Below are 19,793 nucleotides of genomic sequence, written 5' to 3'. Positions count from 1 at the left end.
GGAAATTGCCTATGCAGCACACCAACCACGCAGAAAGAAAAAAAGTCTTTAAATAATATATATTTTTTTAAAAAGCCTGTTGGATCAAAAACCTGTGGATTAAAATGACAGCCTCACATAGCTAGCGCTCAAAACTCCAAGACAAGAACCAAGCTGGTTACACTGCGAGAGACGTTAAGAAGCCCGGTACTGCAGTCATGCGTCTGCAAGTCCCAAGTTTCTGCTGTCTAGTCCTCGTTTTATTTACTGTACTTGCTGCTGATGAACTTTGTTATCCAGCTCATATTTTCTCAGTGTCACTTAGCCAGCTAAGGGAAGGACAAGTTGCCAGCTGCCAAGTGCCTGCTTGCTTTGCATATAAAGAAACACATCAGTGAACACAAATTGATGCAAACCCAACAATTCCCAACACTCTGTTTTTGTCTCTGAAATACAAAGAGAAGTGTCAGATCATTCATAATAAGCAGCCGTGCCGGACACACTCTCAACCTATCTGCTATATTACAACACTTTTTTCTTGATACGTGATTGATGGCTATAATACTGGAAATAGCAGGCTGGCGGAATAGAAAAGTAGGGCGGCTGGGAGAAAATTAAATTAGTAGTCAGTCAGGGAATAAACACAACATCGCATGTTAGTGTTACTAAAAACAGGATGAAATACACATTAAATCCCCTCTACCTCAAACCGATTCTGCTGCTTCGTTTTTTGTCTCCCTCCACACCCCCACCCCAAGGACTACTCACAGGACAGAACAAATCAAGATCACTTCCTGGAGCTTGTTGTGTAATAAAGTAAAGCATAACTAGACTGGATTGATTAGTAATAAAAAAAGACATTAGTTATATTTATCCAGTCTAATGATATAATAATCAAATTTATTTTATAATGTTCATATACACCTGACTTGGAATAGATTCAACTGAATAAGTCAATCCTAACACAATGTCTAACCAATTAAAGAGGACGATCCATTTAGTAAGTCGCAGTGGTGTGTCTCTGATTTAATAGTAGAATAGAAAAGTTTCTAGGAAAAATAAAGGCTAAGAGAAACTTGAACTATTATATCAACTTATTAGTTGACAACATATCAAACTGAACAAAGGTTTGTTTGTTTTTTGTTTTTAATAGAGGAGACACACCAGTGATCTCATCTCAGTTTTTGCTTTAACTATGAAAAAGTCCTTCAAATTGGGTTGGAGGCCATAAAACATTTGGCGGTTTTGATCATGTATATAGCTGGACAAGTGGTAAATTGTTAGTTAGATAGTTGGTTGGCTAGTTTAATAGATGGTTAATTTCCTTTATTTAATCAGGATAAAAACCTCAGAAGTTACATGACCATTTAGTTACCTGGCTTTGTTTAAATGGTACTTGTTTTCCAAATTTAAAAACTACAGTATATAAAAATGGTACACATTTAAAAAGAATTCCCATGGACTCCATAGGACTGATGTGGGTAAAACCACTTGGAAACATTTACACCATCTTTGGTGCTCAGCTTTTTGCTCGGGTCATCGTCAGTGAACATTTGACGACTTTGTCAGGGAGAAATTTAAAAATTAAGCTGCCCTAATAGTTCCTCAGGAATTCTTGGTTGCACAATTCCACTTGACTAAATGGTTGTAAAACGTTTTCTGTTTGCAAAATATCTGAAGGTCTCTAGTACATACTACAAGCATTTTAAAAAGGTTTTATTTTTATTATTTGCATAATCACGTTTGGCTCTCTTTAACCCACACGTGTTAAATTGTTAATTTTACGAAGAGTAGATGAAATTCAGCAACTGTAAATGCACTAAATATTTAAATGGAAGAGCACTGATATGTAATATGTATCTGAATCTGTTTATTTTCATAAACAGATGGCTGACATGTTTTTCTTAAAGAAAAACCCTTAAAATTGTAATTTGAAAAACAATCGAGTTGGTTTTTATTCCTTATCCAGCCTGAAGCAGACCATGTGAGCAGAGATTAGTTCCATAATACAAAATTATATACAGAGAGAAAAGAAGAAAAAAAAAAAAAGAACTGGGGAAAAAAAAATGTTGTGGTACAAGAAATATACAGGAAAATAATCTTCTGGGCGGTTATGGTACATGTGTATGTCTACATCACACCACCATGTTATTTTCCTATAAACTTTAAAGTCTCTTGTTTAGCATCGGATTTGTGATTTCGCCCCAGATAACTGCCATGGGAGTTAAAAAGAAATTTTTTTAGGATAAAACTAAGCTTTAAGATATTTTTGATACTCGTCTTCACTTCAAACTATCAAGTACTATCCAACGCAGTCTCCAATTTTTTAATGAAAAAAATTAGGAAACACCTGGATGCACTTGAGAGGTATAACAAACATGTACCTGTATCTTAACATTCACTTGCTAATGTAATCTATCATTTTACCCTCCTCTTTTATGAGCGAGGGGATGTTATGTTGTAAATGCCAGGCTGGATTTGTGACTAATAGAACATCCGAAATTACACATTCAAACACTATCCAGGCAGCTCTCATCAGCGTCGGTGCAAGATGAATACAGCAGTCACGCATATGTAAATGTGCCGAATGATGGAGCAATAGGGAGCAGCTGGAGCGACGCGATCGGAGAGAGATGTTGAACCTGGCATGCTTAAACAGGTGGAGGCAGTAAAATTAGTTATTGTGAACACATGATGGGAATTTTCTGGGCAGATGGCATCAACCATTACTGCTCCACTGGCAGAATGTGACAGAGTGGCCGAGGGTAATTGTTCTTAATTATTGTAACCAAATGAAGGTCATATCACAGACTCGGTAACTGCCACAGTGAGAGGAAGAGGAGGCCATCAGCATACAAATACACCTCAGGGTGTGTATACGTCTCAGGATTTACCCTTCAACATCCCTGCCCCACCCCCACACTTCTATTTAAACCAGCATTATACCTGAGGTAATATTTTTATTTTCTAGTATAACTAGCCAAAAAGAAATTAGACATTCCTATCTACCAGGTAATTGCTTCCTTTTTCTGATAATCATAGCTGTGATAAGATCAGCAGATCTATTGATACGGGAGACCTTGCAGCAGATCTGTTAATCTAGTTTTCTGATATTTGCTAGTTACTGTAGCAATTCCGTTTCCTACTAGTTTCAAACATTAACATGACTTTTGATCAATTAAACATTAAATTAAAAAATTAGAGCTGATAAGCTACAGCTACAGTTACTGCATGTTGGCCTTCATTTGGAATCTCTAGCAAACAGTCTAACTAGCCTGTAGGTGAGGTACCTTGAGGTAAATTGTTAGCAAACAGGCTAGCTAGACACAAGCTACCAAATAGTTGCTTTAAAAAACAAATTTTATTAATTAGAATCTGTATGATATCAGGCTGGGAAAATTGTTGAAATGGAACGTATAATCTGTACATGAATAAAAAAATAAAAGCGCTAGTATTCTACAGGTACAATATAAAATGTGAGTTACAGTGGCATGATAAATTAGAGGAAAACAAACATTGTGAAAAATTATTTTAAAAAATAGTTTATTAATAGAAAGTACATTGCCATCTTAGTTTGACCAAAGTGTCAACGTTTAATTGTAAAACAGGATTTTTCTCACTGTATTCTTTTATGTTTTACATTTAAAAATACTACATTTCACAGTGATGCAACACAAAAGCTCCACTAATCTAAATGTAGCATAAATATGCCTCTCCTGCACTATAGAGAGAAAAAAAAGTGAAGTGCAGATGGAACACAAAGGTTCCCAGTTTTAAGTACTTTTGGTTGTTTCTTTTACTTTGTACTAATGCACTTAGTCAACTAGCTTGTCATACATTGTTATGTTTTGCTAGCAAAGATAATGTTTGCCTAGCTGTTTCAGTTTCTGGAGACTTAAGAAAATGGCACTTTTCCTTGTCAGATGGGCTAACATTTAGGATCTGTCCATGCCTGTAGAATAAATGCTGTAAAAAGTAAATACATGCCGACTACATGATACTAAAAAAAAAAAAAAATCTCATGAATAAAATCTAGTCCTGACCAAGTAAAGCAGCAGAAATTCCATCATTCAAAACACTGCCATGGTTTTGAATCTTCCGTGTCAAATGTTTGGAAGTGTTGACTATTTTTCTGTAAAAAGCCAAGGTTGAAATTTCACTTTAGTGTGTGGACCTTAAAAGAATGCAAAATACCTGCTTCAACCTCTTCATGCTTGAATAAAACCAGCTGCCAGGCAGTTTATAGTGCGAGTCAGTGGGGAGAAAGAAAGAAAGAAGAAAAAAAAGAAGAAAAAAAAAGAGCCCGGTTAGGCCGTACAGGTTGCACCCTCAGTTTGAGGTGTGGAAATAGTAACATTCTGTGACTGTGGAAACGTACTCATTGGGCCTCGAACTCTGCAGACGTGGAACTGCAAATTAGACCTGACAGTTTCAATTTCAGGTGACGAGACAGATATCTATAATGAATGGAGTACTATTGCTTCTGCACACGTTCGGTGAAGTTGCTGGGCTGGAAAATTGTACATACATACATAAATAAATAAATAAATACAAATGAAAGGTGATCCCTGCACGGCACGGGTTTGTATGCAAGGATGTGTATTTGTATCCTTCAAATAAGTCTGCTGGGGTTTTTTCATTCATCTTCCCAAGAGCCAGAGTTGCCTTAGTTTAATTACTCCTATTTATCACCAGGTATTAAGGTATGCTTAGTTACAGAGAAAAGTTCAGACAATAATTACAGACAGTCTAATACAAAATTTTTCAGTTGGGAATTTAAGACCTGGAAATATTTATAATACTGTTCTTGGGTGCTCAGGTATTGATATTCTATACCAACCTGATATACTAAGTATCATAAGCCTAGTGTATTTTTGTACACTAATAAACCGAGAGCATGAAATGATAGCAATCTGGATGCGTTTCACAATTAATGATGGCAATCAAAATCGCAGACAGACACCAAACTGTGCTCTGAAAATATGTAATGGAGTAAACAGCATCTTCCTACAATGCAAGTAACCTGATAAACATTGTATTGCTTGTAAACAGAGACTGTAATAGACAGCACAAGGCTGAGAAACTTGCGTCAGCAACATGGTATTTATATAAGAGAGCCAGTGACCGAGAAACTGTCGCACATAGAAAGATAGACAGACAGCACTGATCATTTCAGCGAGCAATGAGCTACATCACTGTCTATTCTCACATTTTAAAAAGAAAATTCAACCCAGTGTGTTCATTTCTAGCGTAAAACATCTGTTCGGATCTTGCATTCAGTCAGTCTGGTGCAAGACACCACCCAAAAAAAATATATAAAAAAAAGTAGTGCTATATGATCAGTCAGACATATGTATAGTTTACATAGACATTAACAAAAAAACAAACACAAAAAACGTTGTAAATGACTAGCATGATCAATTCATGTAGTATATGTAGTAAATCTAACAAGGATGTTGTTGCTGATTGGAAATACAGTGAATATAGTGTTAAATTGAGATGATGACCACTGCACTATTCTTCCATGTGTGTTTTAATGTATTTGCTACAGAGAATCAAATTGGGGCAAAAAAATTTGGTTTTCCTTCTGTGTCGTCAGCTCTCGTGTACGATTTCATTCAGGGTTACGAAAATTCACGAATGAAATCACATTGGACATACGAAAAGGAACTGCGTTAATGTTCCTCGATACAATCAGGAGGAACCGATATAGGTTTGAATCAAGTCAATTAGTTTTCTCAGTGCCGTGTTGTCAAACCGAGCATTCATTTAGAGGATGTAGGAGTTATTATACGAGGCGTGACAAGGTCATGTTGAAAAACCAGGCATTTGCTTTAACAGCCTGATATCTCCAGATGTCTGAGAACTCAAACTGCACTTGTTTTATATAAAGAATTGAGAAGCAGCACTGATTTCTTGAATAGATCAAGGATTTCATCCTGCAAGCTGTCATTCTTTTGGTTTAAACACAGTTTAACAGTAGCCTAAGTATACATCAATCCTTAAACAATTTGTTTTCTGTGCCAGAACTGACTGTTACTGCACTGAGGCACAGAGACACATGAAGCACTTGTGTAGCTCCCTCCCAGTCTGAGAGCAGGAGAGATATTTATATCCATATTGTTACCATCGAGATCCACTTACTCTGCAGTCTGCTTCAGACTCACTCCTTCCCTTGCTTAATTCCCCCCCAGGAAAAAAGGGAAACACTATAAATCCTATAAAACGGAGGATTTCATTACCTCATTTACTGATTGGAATTTCATCCTGCATCCAAGCACGTACATATCAAATCAACCAAAACATTAATTGTCGCACGGGGCGGATAACAGTGTTACAGAAAGAGCTTAGAAATAATTTCAAAAAGTTATGCAGCTCTAATTGCAGGCTGATAAAATGTCAGCGAATACTTCTTCGGGAGTTCTTTAGAGCACAAAAAGTGGCTTTGAGAATGGAAATGTCAGGCCTTCAAGCCTGGTGCAAGATGATGCGTTTGATAAAGCAGTCGCTTGAGTGATGTACGCAGTTCAGGGGCTGTCACACCGGGTTGCTTTCGCCAGTCCACTGACAGCTGTGTGACGTGACCAGGGAGTGTGTTTGGACAGAGGAAGTAGGGGGGGAACCACATTTTTATATATAACTGTAATAAAAGTAATAAAAGGTGGTCAGTCGACTGCTGATCTGCTGCTTGAACCGGTTGAAAGTTTCTATGCTGACTGGTGCAAAAGAGCCAGTTAGTAAAGTCCTAATTAGGATTCATTTTAAAAATCATTTGTATTGAATTTAATGTGATACTTCAAAACCTGTTGTTTTTAGCCTAGTGCACATCTTTTTTTGGTCAAAACATTCAGGGTTTCTTTCTTTTCAGAGTTTCTTCGGGTTTTCTTTCAATCAAGATTGTTTTTGGCTACGAAGACAAAAATCTTAATCTTAACCTGACATCGATTATGCACTTTCCAACTTTAGCTCAGTCAAACATACGATTGATTCGATTTCAGATTAAACTCAATGTCTCCCATTTGCCTGGACAGGAAGCAATGGCGCTGTGCATCGACTGTCCACTAATACAATTGTCCACAAAATGTCCACAAAAAGATCCACTAACTTGAGAGATGAGATGAGAAAGGAACAGGGTGGGGCTTCTACAGTACATGTTCGCTAACAGACACGAACATTCAAAACACAAAGCAAAGTCGGTTAAGTAAAGTAATTGCTCCTTGGGAGGGAAAAAAAATGAATAAAAAATGGCAGATGGATGTTGAAACGAAGCTGCTAAGCAAAATGTGTGAAGGTTCGCAGGTCTTCACTGGCATATAGAGCTGCTTTAGGCAGCAATTTTGTTTGCGAGTTCACACACTGCCTCGCTTCCAAAATGCCTAACTGACCCGTATTGTGTTGACTGAGTGGTTTTTAATTACCATGTTAAAAATAACCTGTGCTTGCAAGATTACACACAATCTCTTAAAACACTCCACAGGTTTATATATGGTAGAAATATACTTATAGAAAACAAAATGTTTTTAATTATGATAATAGCAAGCCGTGAATCAGACTTCCTGTTTCAGAAGCAAATATATTAACATAGTCTCCTGAAATACCTTCTTATCTGTGAAGTTGTTGCCTAACAAAATATAAATTACACAAATTTTAGGGAGCAAGCAGGAAGATAAAGACATTCATTCCGCTCTGTGCTCTGAACACATGTATGAATCTGTGCGTGTTATTGTGTTATTAGTCTTCACTCACTCTGTGATCTCCTCAGTAACCGTGTGCTCCACCTGGAGACGAGAGTTCACCTCGATGAAGTAGTGCTTTCCGTTCTTATCCACCAGGAACTCGACCGTGCCGGCGTTCTCATAGCCAACCTGAGGGAAAGGAAATAGATTTAAAGGCCGCACACTGCTAAGGCAATTAAAAGACATAGATTAGAGTCGTAGAGGCTGTCTGCTAAACCAGCAAACTTAATTAAGACCATCACGGCTCCATTAGTGTCCGACAGTATCGGGTAAAGTTAACGCTGCCGGAGTTTATTTCAACAAACTTAATGTAGCTTTATGTTTGCGACAGAAATATTAGCGGATTTTATTCAGAGTGAAAATATTGCCGGACGCTTAAGGCAATGAGATGATTAAACATTTAGAGCTGACCTTTAAAATTGCTGGCTAGCTGGGAGCATGATTATAAGAAAGAGGAGAGACCAGAGCAGACTGGAGCACAGTAGGTAATCTGTTAAACCCACCCCCCCACCCCTCCCCAACACACTGGAGCCTCTCACGTGCACAAACCCAGATTGCACAGAGATACAAATCAGATAGAACTTGAGCTCCTCTCAGCAGACTGCACCTTCACACCTCTCTGATCACATGACTCAGATCAAACCCACAATCAGCAATGTGTAGAAAACACAGCTGGCTCCAACACAACAATTACAATAAACTCACCCTAGATAAATGAATCTCAGATTATAGTAGTGTCCAAGTCAGGTGTTGGCAATTAAAACTGCCGCTTGGCCGGTGCGGTTAACTGGAAAGCCAGTGTGGTGAAGGCTTCCTTACATAGCTCGACATCCTACAGGATTCAATTACTAACTGGTGTTTCCCAATTGTGAAATATTTGAACAGACTACTCGTTCGCCGAAAACCAATAACAAGGGTCTATTAACGTGACCTCCTGACAATAGGAAGGAAGCCCAAGTTCATAATACAGCAATTCTGTAGAGGTCCATGACCGGTAGTTAAACTGGCTTTCCTTTCTCTCCTGTTTATTACAGAGACACCGGTTGTCTATTACCACATGAACAGAGAAGAGACTAATCTGAAATGTGTTATTCCACTTCTAGCAGAGCAATTCGCCAACGATTACAATTTTAATGCTTCGGAACGTCCAAAGTCAAGTTTTTGCTAACGTTCTAGAAAAACGGTAAACAGCTGTTCACTCACCAGTTTGTCCTGGAGTTAATGAGACAAAAATACAGCTTGTCTTTTTACAAAGAAACTATAAAGCATAAAGTCACTCTCATGCTAGGAAAAAGCGCTGATCTTCCCATAAAGTGTTACATACAAAAGGTTCTAGGTTTTTCTTTGTTAAAACAAAACTTTAATTGTGTGAAACATCCACCACAGAAGTCACCACAAATGAGCTGTCGCTATAAAAGCAAGAAAATATTCACATAAGCTTGTTAATATAAACGCAGGAAACCAGCGTTTCGTTTACAGCTTGACCTACTGTCCTAGCTGTGCTGTTGAAATAAATGTAGATTCCTAAATCAAAACAAAAAACACCACAAAGGAAGAAAGTTTGCCAAACGTGATCAGATACTCTATCACTATGTGGACATGGCAGGTCTTAAAAAAAAAAGAAAGAAAGAAAGAAAGAAAGAAGAGGTCAGGTGAGGTAGCGATTACTGAGGCATCGTGCAAATGTGGTACATGCTTCATGGAAACTAAATGACGTCTACGCTTAAAACACAGCCAAAAAAAAAAAAAATATTCACTCTACTTCCTAAACAGCAATAGCAGAAGCCTTTTTGTCACCTATACATTAAAGCACAGTCAAATTCTCTCTTCGCATATCCCAACTTCAGAGGTTGGGGTCAGAGCACAGGGTCAGCCATGATACAGCACCCCTGGAGTATTGAGGATAAAGGGCCTTGCTCAAGAGTCCAACAGTGAGAACTTAGCAGGGCTGGGGCTTGAACCCCAATTCTCCAATCAACAACCCACAGCCTTAACCACATGAGCCACCACTGCTCCACAAAACAGGGGAGAGTACGAATGCAGTCCCCCACTATCATTTCTGAATTGGCGAAATTCTGACTTCTAATTTGGTAAAGTCAGTGCAGACTCTGGTACGAGTACAAATTGATGCACAACTCAAATGCAAACAAACTTACGCCACCTACTACATTTAGTCTAGGGTTCACAATTCTGATCATAGCGTCCACAGAATCTTCATGCAAACGGAGCCTCCCAGTCCAGTGTAGGCTAGTAGCCTGTGCCTACTGTTGCCTTAGACTACTGTTCTTGGCTAACAGATGTTAAACGTGGTCTTATACTCTTTTAGCCCATTTGCCTCAAGACCCGGCATATTGAACACAGTGAAACCTTTTTGTTTGCCACAGTGGGTTTTTTGAGTCAAGATAGCCTTGTTGTCAGAATAAATAAGTCTGGATATGCTTCTCATCGGACTTCATCATTTACACGCATGTCATTTGTCAGACACCCGTATCCAGAGCGACTTACATTCTCATTTTTTTATACAACTGAGCAATTTATGGTTAAGGGCCTTGCTCAGGGGCCCAGCAGCAGTACTCTGTTGGTCCTGGGATTTGATCTTACAACCTTCTGATCATTAGTCCAACATTAACTACTGAACTTACATAGTTATCAAAAAGACATTGAGTGAAAAATCATATGTACATTCGTTAAAAACACTAATAAATACAAGTCTATAAAATCTTTGTATTGATGTGAAACCAGTGTCTTCCATGTGATGCAAGTTCAAGTGAAACACTGCATACAGCAAGACTCAATGAGTCCTAAAAATCCTGCTGAATCATGAGGTACAGTTTCTCTCAAAAGAATGCCAATATTCAAGAAATTCTTACAAAAAAAATAAATTCTGCATCTTTGCCCATGTTTGGATAAAATATTATTTTATCAAATGATAATAGAACTCTGGATTTTCTAGCTCATTGTCTGAGAACACGTGACGTTGCTATGGTAAAAGGACAGATTGAATGTGTGTATAAACAGACAGGTCTAATAATGAGACTTAAAAAAAAAATAAAGGGTTGGGGGCTAAGACAGGGCTGAAGATGAAGATGAGGACAGATGGCATTCCACTGAGAAAAATAAGAAGGGGGAAGGGGGCATGGGAAATGAGTAATTACAAGTTTCACAGCTTGATGCGATTTGTAATTACCTCACAGCATCCACAGCACCAACATATCTGGGTGATGTGAAACACTCTGAAGTCAAGGGAGGTCATACGGAGGGATGTTCAAGCAAGGCTGAACGAGAAAATGATGGAGAAAAAGAAGGATGGAGAGAAGAAATGATGAAAGATGAACAAGGAATGAAGACTAAAAAGCACAACAGCATCACCAAGGTCAGATGAAAATAAAATTCAATCCGTTCATTGATGGTCAACATGGCTGGAGATTTTTCTAGTTCAGCCTTCAGAGAGACAAAACACACACGCTGAGAAAAAGTAATGTCAAAGAGCTTAACGCAGGCATGGAACGAAGAGTATTAAACGGATCCATGTCAAGGCTGAGATCCCTAACCGGTGTGCAAGACAGAGCTGCAGCTGTCACCATAGCAACTAAAGCCACAATCCTAGTTAAATGGACTTCCATGGGAACCCCACCAGTGCCATTCCACCCAGCTCCAACCACCACAAATGTTTCAAACGTCACTTAATTATAAGCTCTAATCAAATTTTCACCACTTGAGGGGGGGGAATATAAATAAATAACCAACTACATTGTGTTGCTGGAATGGCAACAACCAATGATGCAATTTATGAAGCTTTACCTCCCTGAAAAAAAAAACCTAACAACTGTGCACCAACAGAGTTCCAAGATAATCTGCGTCGTGTTTGTAAGCAAGACATTCATTTTGCTTCGTAATGCGGTCACCTTTTCGAAAGGGACACGACAGCTAATTTCGAACGGCGGCACAGAGTGCGACCACAAGATTTGGAGCGGTGCATTTTCATTCCCCTACTTCATGAAGGCTACGTTTTCTTTCGTGCCGTGTTGCACCGAGACGCTAGGAAAACACCAGGTCCGTCTTGAGGGGGGTAAGAGATTAAAATCGGTCTGTGCTACATCAAATTTCCTGCCAATCACTGTAGCACAGAGCTGCAAGTCAATTAAACAACAAGACTCACAGGAGAGAGATTGAGACAGAAACACCAATAGAGGGGTAATAAAAGCAGAAGTGGATTGTTGTTCAAGGTCAGAGGGTTTACTAATCTCCATTATACAGCACAGAGCACCCATAATTCTAAGGAGCACTAACGGTGCAGGAGGTTCTTAATCAGAGTTCATATATATATATATATATATAGTTCATACATTTAATACAGTATACAATACCGTTCCAACCCTCTAAAATTCTATAGCTTCAGAGCTCAAATCTGATTGGCTGAAGGCAGTGAACAAAGTGATACATGCACCTTTTAACACCACATCACACCGAGTATTACACCAACAACGGCTGGTTCCCTAGCAACTACTTATTTTTTTCAGAAAAAGAACTCAGTTTTCAGAAGAGGTTAGTTTTGAGATCAGAGTGATGGACAGCTGGAAAGAAATGGAGACTTGCCCTGAAGATGGACACCATCTCAATAATAGTAATAATGAGCAGCTATGAGCTCATGTGGAAGAGGGCAGACAGCACTTTACTCCAAGGTGTGGAACAAAAACAAAAAACAAGACTGGCGTCACGTGCCCCGTATCTTGTATCCTGAACCGATACGTCACTGAGACATGACTTGGTCTGTTTTGGTACATCCTGAAAGGTTTGTTTGAAGTAGTGCAAACATTTCACAAAAAGGGTCTATTCATGAGAGCACTAGGCTATAAACAGAGAAAGACTTTATTAAAATTGAGCACTATGAAGTACAAACAAAACTGAGGCTAGTCCATTGTGCCCAAAAGCACCCTCACGCATGATAAAAATCACTAACACACTCTTGTGGCTTATCGCTTTAATTAAACATGTTTGGCTTTGTCGGATATGAGCAGACTATGAAACTTGAAGGTTGTGTGCCACATCTCTCACACACACACGTGTACCTAATAAACTGGCAATTCAAAGGATCTACAGTTCAGTCACTAGCTGTACTGAAATCCCAGTGATAAAGAGACAGCCAGGAAGTAGCCAAACTCACACAACATTATGAATCACACTCACTGATTCAACATGATTCAATACGGAACTCAATATGTGATTCATTGTTTTGACATGTATTTGGAGAAAACCATTTCCTGCCACGCCGCTGCTGGACAAAGACAGATTTCAGTAAATTACTGGGGACTTGAAATGGTGGTGCTGACTTATAAATCACACGGCGATGTTATGGAGGAGAAACTAATGTTTAAAAAAAAGTCAACACCAGTCTGGATGTTATATATTCAGAAGCCCAAAATACCCATTTTGCCTGATCTACCTTTTAAAAAAAAAAAAAAAAAAAAAAAAAAATCTAGCTGTAATTTTCTCTAGTTATTGATTTTATAGTCAGTAAGGATGTACTTTCAAATGCATTTTTATACATGAACTAAAATCAAACTAAAATTATAGCAACACTATAGAGAAAAATAATAAAATCGTAAAAGTAGACTAAATTCATGGCCTGTCTGAAATGCTATATTAAAGCAATAAGAACACAAAATAAAAAGAAACTAGAGCAGCGATAAAGTTCATACTAGAAAATGTGCCATATATTTAACTTTTCTCCAAGCAAACAAATTAAGGGTCGCATGATTTATAAACAGTCTCAAAACAATCTCCATTTTGTTCCATTCAAATATTTCCCAAATGAACACGTTGCTTTTATGCTTACATTGAGAAGTTACAGGAAGTCACATTCAGACAAGTTACAAGTAAACTGATCTGTGATTTTTTTTATGTATTTGATGTACAATCCCTAACAATGCCTTAGAATACATCTAGCAAAACGTTTCAGTTTTCCCAGCTCATCAAGCTTTGCTAAATATACCTGCATTGTGTTAATTCACACAATTAAGTTTAAAAATCGTACTTAAAACATACCATAAGATGTTCTAGGTTCCATCCCTCTGGACTTGTGGTTTAACATTATACAATAGAACATCGACCACAAATATTAAGTACATTGCGACAAACCATAAGCACATACGTTCTCAAAGGAAGTAAAATAAATAAATTAAATAAAAAGGGATACACATCCACCGCCAAACAATTTAGGTTCATGTTGACTTGCCAAATGTTGCGCAGAATGATACATTACCAGACAGATATGGACCCCCATTTTTTTTTTTTTTTTTTTTTTTTTTTTTTTTTTAAAAGTACAGGGATACATCGAGATACGAGTGCTTTGACATTGAGATACGAGCTGTGATTAGACCAAATTTTTGCTGTGAGATACGAACAAATTTTTGAGATGCGAGCATCCGAGCCGCCGCCGAAAGGAAGATCCCCAACAACCACGTGTGCTCCGTTTTCCCCACCTCAGTTTCCCGCGTCTCACTCAGATAAAGCCACCTTTCCACTGCACACGACAAATGACAGCCGATAAACTGGAAGTCATTCATTTCCTATGAAGAGTCGCAAAGGGGCTGCATGAGGTGCCGACCATCTGCGGATCCGTAATTTTCGGATCCGTTAAAAAAAATTTGAACTCGAGCGACTGCACCGCATCTGATATGCCGATCGGACAGGTATTTATTAAAACGACCGGCAGATGTTGGTGAGGAAAGAGTGACAAAAAAGGCAAAAACAAGTGAAGAGAAAAGCGATGAAGAAAATTAAGCAAAATGAATAAAGAAAACAGAAATTGTAGCAATTAAGTTCAGTTAAGGAAATTTCAGTTCAGTTCGTTAATTTTAGTGAAGTTTAGTTAAGTTCCATTTAAGTGTAAAGTAGCATTAAGAGTGTACAGTAGCGAGTAAGTGAACGAAAGTTAGTGTAATTCCTCCTAACTCCTCCGCCTGTTTACTCCGCCCTCAACCTCTGTGTGCATCTTCTGTAAAGTAAAACTAGTTAATTTTAATACACTTTTATTACTGTATGTTTTTATACAATTTGTCATTTATAAATACAGGTACTGAACATTTTTCATATTCAAAACACAAAAAGCAACTGGAGTGGAATTTTGCGAGCTGGAACGGATTAATGGAATTTCAATTAATTTAAATGGGGAAAATTGCTTGGAGATGCGAGCAAGGTCATGGAACGAATTAAACTCGTATCTCGAGGTATTACTGTATACAAGTCCCAAGATTTCACATATAAATTTTCCCTTTTGACCAGTAAGTAATATATTCCTGTTGTAGAAAATCAAATATCAATTTATACCACATGGTTATGAAATTGTCAAGGTTTAACAGAGATCCATTTAAGAAGAAAGCCCTTACAGGCAGCTTAAGCAAGGAGATTAAACAACCTTTTATATGCAGCACGCTTTATATAATAAGTAACACCTAACGAAATCTACAGTGGATTAAAGTCGCATTCTGTATTAAATATTAGACTACCCAGTAAGCTTCAATATATCTACACATAATGGACATTTTTTAAAATGTTATTTATTTTGAGATTCAGCACATGACAATCATGAAGGCAGCGAAAAGTCTTAAAATCTTCAGTGATTCACAAGGTTGGCGAATATCCAACTCGAACTGTAAATGTCGCTATAAAATTCGCTATAAAATAAAGGTACAGAACATATGCAAAGAGTGTGTGAACTGTAATGCCACTCGCATTACTTATTCTAATATCTTCTGCACATGCATGCAATATCATGCAGTGTGTTGCGATGCATTGAACTACCCTGTTTGTATACGTCGGATTATCCTACAATACCACAACACTTCCCACAAGACTCAAGCTGTCGGTGCGATGACAATTTCACAGTCTTGACCGGTTTTACGCTAAATCGCACATTTCTAGTAACGATAACAAATCCGAACCTGGAACCTTCTGTATTTGTGTGTCAGTTTTCTATAACAAACCGGAAAGAAGTCTAAGAAGGTTACTTAGCAACACCTAATGGGGGAAGGAAAGCAAAAATAAAAATTCTTTAAAAAGATTAAATAAAAACAATAAAATAGATTTAATTAAATATATATATATATATATATATATATATATATATATATATATATATATATATATATATATATATATATATATATATATATATATATATATAAATAATTTCCTGAAGAAAATGTGAGTGGTGCTTGCCGAAGCAAAACTAGTCCCTGACAATAGTTGCCAACAATTGTACAGGAAGTATGATCGGGTGCGAAAGGCCATTAAACGTTTGAATGCAAGTAGATAGATGGGGTGCCAATAGTTTTTGATGCAAGTATGTCGAATTCTCCAAAATGTGCTTCAAGATGAAACGGTGCTTACTCACAAATTGTCAAATAGTGGTGCTGGGCTCAAAAGGTGTAATAGAGGTTTGTTTTTCTTTCTAGCACAAACAAAACCATAAACTCAAAAAAAGTGTGTAGTTGAGAAAACTCATCTGGAAAACTGTTACAATCCAGAATGCTTGTTTGTGTTGGCCTCTTGACAAGTCATTTTAGAGACACTCCCCAGCGGCCAGTACAGCTAGATAACTTGTGCGAAGATGCAGGGGAGGAAAATAAATAAATAAATGCTGTAAAACCAGAATCCCCACAGGCAGCACTTTTCCACTATGGAGTAACTTGTTACTGGTGACGGGGATGAAGCTGGATGCAGAGTTGGCGCCAATGCTCCTGGACAGGTCTGTAAATTCGATCTGCATAACGCTTTGATTTGTTTGCTGCCTATACATGAATCAAGCAGAAAAACAGCGAATCCACTCGATCGTTCTCATGAATCAGCAGGAGTCGAATTCTACATGTTTACGATGTTAGAACTCGGCTCTCGAGCAGCTGAAAGGTTGGGTGGACTTGAAAGCGGCACCAAAGTCTGCTAATGTTGACTCTAGCTGAAGCGCTGTATATTTAGAGAGCTGAGCTTCGGGTACATGGGAAGGAATGCAGAGGTGGATGAGCAATTGAGGGTTAAGGGTCTTGATCAGGGGCCCAGCAGTGGCAGCTTTGTGAATGTGGGATTCAAACTCACAACCTTCCAATTGGTAGTTCAACACCTTAACACATTAGGCTACCACATTAAATATAGAAATTTGAATCAACTCCATTTTTAAACTCTACCTAATTTTAAGTAAATGCTGACAAACCTTGTTTAATGCCTCACCTGTGTAACACTGTCTCACCTGAGCAGATATTGTATATCAAAACTAGTCTTCGGAATAGTTTATCCAAGGTCATGATCATTTGTAACTGAAAAACCAATCTCTCCATCACAAGAATGAAATTAAATCAGCCAAGCCCAAAACAAGATGATTTCAAACAGAGATTCTAAAACAAGTGAATTTAACCAATAGATGACAGTGGAAACAGAGGCGCAAAAAAAAGGTAACATTTTGCAGCATCTGGGGGGAAAGGTGCATAAACATTCTCCTGAAGAGCGTGTCCGGTGTGTGCGCAGAACTGTTCAGCATTGTTCAGTGTCCGAATAGTGTCTCCACTTCATCGCTGCTGTAGCCATAATAACACGCTGCTTTGGTAAACTACTCAGAGCTTCAGACATCAAACCCTGACAAGTGATTAGTAATTTGCCTCAAGAATACTGAACCCATCTTGTTAGTAATGGAAGGGTTATGAGGAAGAGCGCTGAATAAAATGCTGAAAGAGGCTTTAAGAGGCATCGACGATCTGAACACTGTCAGCACTGAGAAATCTGCGAAGCCTGGCCAAGTGTTATCTCCATCCTAACTTTCCTCTTTCCTCTCCTCTGCCATATGACTAAACAGATGGGGGAGGCATTTCATTGCTCTCGCACTCTCGGTCTCTCCAAATCCCCTCATTTCTCACTTATGCAAAGCACATGCGCATACACACTCAGTCAGTCCTGCCACTACACACAGGAGCATTAATGGAGAGGTGTTTCTCAGATCTAATCAATAAACAGGGAAGATTGAGGGAATGCAAATGTTCCTGGCCGTTTCTTCATATCCATGCATGTATACACATGTTTACATGTACTACCTGGTTAGAGATCGGAGACAAGCACAGCCACATAAAATACGATGTTTATAAATACACACAGTACATGTTCATATAGACTCTTATTTACTAAATCAAATTAAAATGATAAGTGTTGAATTATGCACTTATCTTCATCTTTTATATGTAGCTATTAAACGCATAAATTGCTGTTTATTTCCGTTGCTGAGCCTAAGCATGCTCCCCTAAATACGTAAGCAGGAGTCTGAGCTAAGCATAAATCTTTGTAACCAGAGGCATGATCCATATCTTGCTTATAATTCAGCAGAATGTGTGAAATGTCACAAAAACAATCACATTTCTGCATTAATTTACTGTGAGGTGGGCTTACCTACATTTACAATATAGACTCAGACCACACACACAGTGTCCCACACCACCACCCAACACTACACTCATTGCTCTGGTTAAATCTTTGGCACCCTCGCACTCTGTTCTTAACCGATTCTAACTAAAAATCATTACCTTGTGCTACTTTTGCTTTAATTAAAAATGCCATAAATCAAAAACTGCAATATAGGCGTAAAGAAAATTTCATTTGTCATGGTTACATTCTAAAATGGTTACACACATTGAGGAGCTTTACTTTAGAACTGCAATTCAAAAAAATTGTTAGGATGTTCGAAACAGTTTGGGTTTTTTTTTGCCGTGGTCATGGTTTAAATGATCAAAATACAAGTAATGAAACACGAAGAGAAGAGGCCAAGCAGGTGAAGTGTGCCAGAATGTGTAGAAAAATATTTAAACACACAAATACAGTAGGAAGCAGAATACACAGCACACACAACTCTCCTTCACGGTCACTTAGCAAACAGAAACTGCCAATAAACACTACAGACCATGACATTTCCAAATTGACAAAAACAGGAAATCTAAATGAGCTGATTAAATGAGGAATGGAAGGCCATTAAAAGTAACGCAGACATTTTAAAATGCAAAACAACCTTCCTCCAGCTCAGAAGAATACCCTTCAGTCTGGATTTAATGAATTCTTCCTGTTAAAAGCGGCTTTACAATAGACTCTTCTTAAAAGCAATGCACTGACATTTTTACCTTACGCAAGTTTCATTTACTGATCATTAGACGATTACCAGAAATTGGCTGCAAACATTAAATGGGCAAGATTAAGCTGCGCCTTTCAATATGACTCATCCGATAGATTCTGAAAGGGCTTTACAGAAGCGCCAGGCACAACAGCTCTTCAGAAATTTTATTTTTTTTCCTTTTTAACAAGTGCTGTATTTGCGCAGACCAAACAATGTTGCACAAACTAAGAATTTTAAAAGGATGACTAACTGTTGCTCATTTAATCTTTCCTATCCATTATTTAAAAAAAGAAAAAATATGCATGGTGAATAATCCTTCAATATGGGTTTTAATGCAGTGGAAAGTATAAAATGTCCAAGCTTGATCTCTGAATGGTGGACAAACCTTCAGCCCAAGTGCACAGAACAAGCACTTTCCATATATAAAGAACATCCTCTAAAGCCACTTATGCATAACAAACATTTTTTATTATCCAACCAGCCAGGCTTTTAAATAGATGGCAGATGCATGAACTCACGGAGATGTAGATCTTCATGACCCTGAGGAACAATGCGATCTCCGTGACGGACTGTAGTGTGTTTGCTGGTGCTAGATGTGCTGCTTGGAGTATTTCTGAAGGTGTTGATCTCCTGGGGTTTCACACACACACACCAATTTCTATAGAATGGTGCGAGGACCAAAGAAGGCTTCCAGTGAGCAGAATGTCTGTGGGTGGTAACACCTTTTTTGACAAGAGATGGACGAGGATGGACATCCAGACTGGTTCAAACGGTCAGCAAGTCTATGGTCTTTATATTAAGTAACATTTACAGTCACAGCATTTAGTAGACGCCCTTATCCAGAGCGACGTACACTAGTGTACGGATGACATTAATACTGGTACAGGAGGTCAAGGATTAAGTATACACTCCGATGAGCAGAAAACCTTCCCAGA

General features: G+C 38.2%; 1 protein-coding gene across 1 annotated transcript in view; it reads right to left on the bottom strand.

Annotated features, from left to right (window-relative positions):
• pcxa (pyruvate carboxylase a) overlaps positions 1–19,793 on the bottom strand; it is a 128,786-nt gene that overhangs the window by 93,898 nt on the left and 15,095 nt on the right. The window contains exon 9 of the mRNA XM_047805687.1: positions 7,726–7,844. Within this exon, the coding sequence (XP_047661643.1) occupies positions 7,726–7,844 (119 nt within the window). The remainder of the gene's footprint in view (positions 1–7,725; positions 7,845–19,793) is intronic.

This window comes from Tachysurus fulvidraco, chromosome 21 (assembly GCF_022655615.1).
Source record: "Tachysurus fulvidraco isolate hzauxx_2018 chromosome 21, HZAU_PFXX_2.0, whole genome shotgun sequence".
Taxonomy (NCBI): Eukaryota; Metazoa; Chordata; class Actinopteri; order Siluriformes; family Bagridae; genus Tachysurus; species Tachysurus fulvidraco.
This window is presented reverse-complemented; position numbering and strand designations above follow the sequence as displayed.